The 6,000-nt window shown below is 40.5% G+C and overlaps 1 protein-coding gene across 2 annotated transcripts in view; it reads left to right on the plus strand.

The window, feature by feature from the left end:
* Positions 1–5,677, plus strand: part of raver2 (ribonucleoprotein, PTB-binding 2) — an 86,793-nt gene extending 81,116 nt beyond the window's left edge. For both annotated transcript variants that reach the window (XM_047587654.1, XM_047587655.1), the window contains exons 15-16: positions 1,050–1,289; positions 4,198–5,677. In XM_047587654.1, coding sequence (XP_047443610.1) covers positions 1,050–1,289; positions 4,198–4,338 — 381 coding nt within the window. In that variant the 3' untranslated portion in view covers positions 4,339–5,677. The remainder of the gene's footprint in view (positions 1–1,049; positions 1,290–4,197) is intronic.
* The last annotated feature ends 323 nt before the right edge of the window (positions 5,678–6,000 follow it).

Below are 6,000 nucleotides of genomic sequence, written 5' to 3' on the forward strand. Positions count from 1 at the left end.
CTGATACCAGCCATCTCCACACACCCGGAGCAGCCAGGTCCAATCTTATCTGCTGCTTGGGGGCTGTGTGTGTATGTATGTGTGTTTGTGTGTGTGTGTGTGTGTGTGTGTGTGTGTGTGTTCTTGTATTACGTATGTTATGGGGACATAAGTCTGTTTACACCGTCTGTTTATGGGGGACAGGTTCCCTTTTAGGGACAAAACAGGATAAATCGTTAAATTTTTATGTGAGGACCTGGTTTAAGTTGAGAGGAAGGTCTGACTCAAGCAAGGAAAAAAGCCCCACAATTTTAGTGCAAGTCAACATAATGTCCTTTGAAGTGATGGAAACGTGATTGTGTATGAAGTGTTTGTCTGAAGATGGTACCATTATTCTTGTTGCGTCAAGTTACATTCTGGTCAACGGAGATCATTCGTGGTAGAGAACTTTTAGTTTTTTTCTGGGCATAAACTGAACTGACTTGGCTTGTTCACTTGGCTTTGTAGAAAAAAAGTTTTGACTGGTTGCCCTGAGAAATGAGAACAACCTCATACAACACAGCACACGATGAGTGATCTGTAGTGCTCACTAACATGTCCCACTAGATGGCAGGCAGGTTATCTGAATCATAGACAGTATAAAGATTGACGGTCAAACTGCTCCTCAAAAGTGAAGCCAAAGCCAGTACAGCTCCCCCTTGTGGCTGGCTGCAGTATAAGTCATAAGCTTAATCTCCTCCAAGTCAGTCGATGGGACTTGGGCCAAACTAAAATATATGTCAAATATATATTTTTTTTTTTGCAAGGATGGTTTAGGTCAATTTGGTTAAGATTCGTTTTAGTTTTAGTAAGTGCGAGTGAGTCTGGTGGAAGCGTGGTGAGGTCAATGATATTGGGCCTGGCTTCACTCGAAGTGGGGACGCATTGTCCATATTTATACAGTGGATGATCTGAACATATAAATAAAAGCATTTCAGTCGTTATTCGTGAAAGTAAAAGATTTTGTTTTCTTGGCTGTGTGTTTTTGCATTGTGTGAGTCCTTAAACGCATCCCTGTGTGTTTCCTGTAGGAGGTGGATGTGTGTAAGCCTCTAGGTGTGTCTCTGCACGCGGTCAGCAACAGCGCGGCTCCTGCCCCGGCCGTCCTGCCAGCTGCTGCCGTGCTCCCAGCCTACAGCACCCTGCCTTTAATGCCCGGCTTCCTCGGGGCGCCACACCCGGCGGCAGCAGCGGCGGCGGCGGCGGCGGCCACACCGTGTCCAGTCACACATGCACACACGGCCTCCCCCGAATGGAACACCTACTACTACGTGAGTACAGAGAAGCCCCCTGGTTTTTTCGAGATATGAAACCAATACTTCAATAATTTTGTAAGTGGAGCTTTTTAAACGGCGACACACTTAACTCAGGTCAAAAATATTTCATTTTGCAGCTAAGTCAATGCAGCAGTTCTTCTCCATCTTCTGATATTAGTGGTGAGAGAGTGTTGTTGACAGCAGGGATTACAGTTCATCTTAGTGATTTCCTTCCATTATGTGTTGTAGGCAAATCCTTACAAATGCAAGTGAAGGCTATTGTTTTATAGATCTGTGTTATAAGCAGTGGTTAGAACTTTGTTGTTTGCTTTAAAAAATTGGATACTGGGATCAAATGGGGTATGTTTTTATTTTATTTATACCGGAGTCGTTTCCCAGTAAAAGCAAACAAAACGATGGAGGATGGTTTGAGGGTGCCAGGGTTTTCGTGAGAGGACATTATGAAATAGTCGAGTCTTTATTTGCCACAACTGCTGAGGTAGATTCTTTGTGATGTTTCAAGAGAATTGCAGTTTTTTAAGTTAGTCTGTTTTTTTAATTAGTCTCTTTTTAGATCACAAATTCTCACAGCGGACTCAGGTTTATGTTCTCCATATGAATTTAGTGTAAATGTACATTGTGTTGCCAATTGTTGAAACATTGATTCATGTTTGAGAATTTATGGTGTTTGACAGCAGGGAACCGGACATGAGACTTCTCTGATGAGAATTGTTGGGCAGATATTTTAGAGTACTGGCCGCCCACTAATCTCTAAAAATGGGCTTGTAGCTTGTACTGTACACTACCAGCTAATAGATCGGTGTTAGATTGCATGCTTGGTATGGTGTTTCCTATCTCATATGTGGCAGTAGAGTGTAATTTTTTCCCCACACAGTTCAAGACTTTAAAACCATTTAGAGTTAGGACCAGGAGGAGGAAGAGATCCGTGGAGAGAAGGCATTGTGACGTAAATGCTCCGGTCCAGGCGTCTGAGCTAAGCCTCATCTCTGGAAAGATTTTCATTTGTTTGTACAGACAGCGTCTGTGGCCCTGCTCCCACTGCAGCTAAGACCTTCAGACTACAAGCCTAAAACATACACACAATATAATAAACACCAAATCAGGATGTTTGTATTCTTGTTAAATTCTTCAACTTTCTCCTCCCCCAACTTCCTTTTTTAGCTGTAGATAGGACAAACATTTGGTGACCACATTGTAATAAAAATATTCACATATACACCGATCAGCCACAACATTAAGACCACTGACAGGAAAAGTAAATAACATCTTGTGACAATACAATGTTCTACTGGGAAACTTTTGACCCTGGTATTCACGTGGTTGTTACTTAGACATGTACCACCCACCTAGACCAGACCAGGCACCGCCAACCCATAGCAATGCCACTCCAGTTTAGGAAACAGTTTAGGAACAACTCAAAAAACATGAAGAACAGCACAAAGTGTTGACCCTGCCTCCAAATTCACTAGATCACATATTGATCAAGTATCTGTTGGATGATCCAGAGGTCCCTTTCTTCAACCCATAGAATCTAAAGGCCCCACTAACAACGTACCTATTTCCAGATACCCTCAGAAGGTCCATGTCCATTCTCTCATGAGTCACAACAGTTTTGGAGGCACAAGGGAGACCTACATAATATTAGGACTGTGGTCTATTCGTGTATACAAAGCATTGACTTTGAGGAGCTCATGTAGGCAGTCTAAAAAATAAGTAAAAGCAAACTAAGCTACCAACGAGAAAACAAAATAAAGTCCATGACTGAATGAAATGCCACTAAAAATATCTCAATTTTCTCCATGAACAAAAATATGACTTCTTCGTACTTCTACGTATTTGTAAGTTTATTTCCTTCACTTTTTTTTTAAATGCTTCTAAAAAAAAAAAAGAGTTCCACAAAGCAGCGAAGTGAACAGGGAAGCTGGAGCCTAAATGAACATCTGTTTCTTTCAAGGCCTCGTCAGACTAGTTTACAGAACGGTGATTAAGCACCAGGTAGACTGATGCACATGTTGTTTTTCCACAGTACACTGTTAATCGGGTATCTGTGGTGATACTCCCACGCTGGCACCGCGGTACTGGCGTGTTTTACGTCAACCTGCAATGCCAGAGCTGAAGAGTGGAGCAACCCTTGCAAAATGAGTTAGAAAAGGAGTGAGGAGGAGACAGTGGTGGAAAAACGAGTGAATGATGAATTCAAAACCAAGGGAGCATTCATCATCATAAACAAACTCTGCAGTTAGTTGAAGGATTACAGTCTAAAAGAAACGGATTGAAGGGGAGGACGTACAGATTCATGTAGCATTTTTTCATTGGAGGGAGCTAAAATAAAGTGCTTTATATCTTAAAATTAATAGAAAGAGACATAAATAATACTTTTTTTTTGTATTCGTATACTGGAATAAAATTAGATGATTTTAACCCCGAGGCATCAATTTAATTTACTACCCTCTTGAGTCATTAAGGACAAAAATGTCCTCCTAAATCATTTCAACACTTGACAAAAATTCAGTCATTTTGAGGATATTAACCCTTTAAATGCTTTAAATGATTACTTAAAGTTACTGTTGTAGTTAACGAAAAAAAGTTATTTGTCATAAAACTAATGTTGGGAGGCTGGGGCATTTTATTTTTCCGAATCAGTCTTGGATAAAACTAAAATTAGCTAAAATATTGACTTAAATTCATTATTAGTTTGTGTATAGCATCAAATTTGTGCCACATGCACTAACACAGCCAAAATGACGTCCAGATGAGGATTCACTCATTAGCATTAGCATCATTTACCCCATCGTTAGCATCATTAGGGACAATGTCGCTAATGATGCAGTTCAAAAACATCTCTACCTCTCAGTGACTTACCAACTTCCGATCACTTCTCCCCCCTCCCCTGTCTCACCAGAACCAGACGAGGGGTCACAAGAGGGAGTATCCTCAGCTGGCCGTGCAGGAAGTGCCATCATCGGACGGTGCCTACATCGGGCAGCACTCCCAGGGCCTGGGGGGGCAGTACGCCGACTACTTCAAGAGGAAGCGTCTCTAATACGAACCAAACCACCTTAAAGCCTAAAGCTTAGGGGGGAGGGGAGGCACAAACTGCTGGATGTGCTCTGGATGTTACAGCTCCCTCTAGTGGCCTTTCTGTGGCTGCCATGTTGCATCCCTACAAGTAGGTACCGCGTTTAGTAGAATCAGGGCTGCAAGTGGCTCAAGTGAAAGCAAGCCATAGTGCTCTTTGATCTTGGCACGTAATACACACACACACACACACACACACACACACACACACACACACACTTATATTCACAGTGTTGCTTTTGTCCTGTTCAAGCCTTAACTCTTTAACTTAAACTGTTGTTTCTTAGTCAGCGTGTTAACTGTACTTAACTAATATAATCTTGTAAATTTTTTTCTAAAATGATGTAAACTAAAGTATATTCTATCTGTAAGCTGCTTTTGTATCTGCAAGCAGGCACCGCGTCAGCCTGCAGAAACTGTCTTAGGACCGGTCTTACAGTCAGGTCTCTCCCTTTTTCTTTTTTCTTTTTTTTTTTTCTGAAGACTAGACGTGTCTGTCTGTTGCACACTCAACACTTTGATTCGTCAGTCAGACTGACACCTGTTTGCTCCCGCTGAACTGTCGTCACCCTTTTTCCTTTTTGTTGCCCCCGGTTCCTCTTTTAAAAACATCCCCGCCGGGAGTTAGTTCATTCCTGTTTCTGTTTCCGTTTCTGTACCTGCGTGTGTCGTTATGCTGTATCTGTAGGAAGTGTCAGCCATTTCAGTCCCTTTTGGGAGTACATCAGGAAAAACAAAATAAATAAAAGGGCCTGAACTAATCAAAACCCTTAATTGTGATATGACCTACAATAGCTTCCCTTAATAAATGGACCTTTCTTATAAAGATGGGACGGAATTAAATAAAAAAAAAAAGCTGGTGTAAATACTGCAGTGTAGTTCAGAATATATGAAGCCATGCGTATCAGACAATATCATACCTGACTGACATTTGTAAGCTCCTTTGTGGGTGTATTGTACAACACAAATGTATTAAATGTTTTTTTTTTCAATCTATACTGTTATATATTTGTAATATAATAATATTCCAAGGCAATTTATTAATATTGAATCGAAATGTATTGACTTAAATGTAGTTATTTGGTTTGGTTTTCTAACATTTAAGCCAAATATTTGAGCTCTTCTCTCTTCTTCTCTTCAGTATTTCTCAAAGTTTTGTTGGATCTGTAATAGGAGCTTTACTCCCATACCCAGCTGCCATTTCACACAGGGTTCTCGACGTCATGCTAAGTCAGAGAGAGGGTTTTGATTTGTGTGTTTGCACCGCAAAAGTCACAAAATAAAGTCACTCGGTAACCAAAAAAGTTTCTGATTTACTGTTTAGGGATCCCTCTGAATCCCAGTTGGATAAAATTGAAAACTGTTGGCTTATGATGATCAAAGGTCTTCAGGAACACGATAATTAAAAAAAGTTTTATTTTTTGGAAAAAGACATTTAGCTGTTTGAGAGATTTGAATGGCGGTGACGTTCGAAAGTCACATTTTGATTGCATTTGCGCTGTGCATATATTGCATCATTTGATGTATTTTCCTGCATCTTTCATATTTTACAGTAATTCCTACTTAAAAACTGATTATAAATACACTTTGTACACAATAAAGATTAGTATATGCAGTGGTATGAGAT

The sequence above is a fragment of the Mugil cephalus genome, chromosome 6 (assembly GCF_022458985.1).
Source record: "Mugil cephalus isolate CIBA_MC_2020 chromosome 6, CIBA_Mcephalus_1.1, whole genome shotgun sequence".
Taxonomy (NCBI): Eukaryota; Metazoa; Chordata; class Actinopteri; order Mugiliformes; family Mugilidae; genus Mugil; species Mugil cephalus.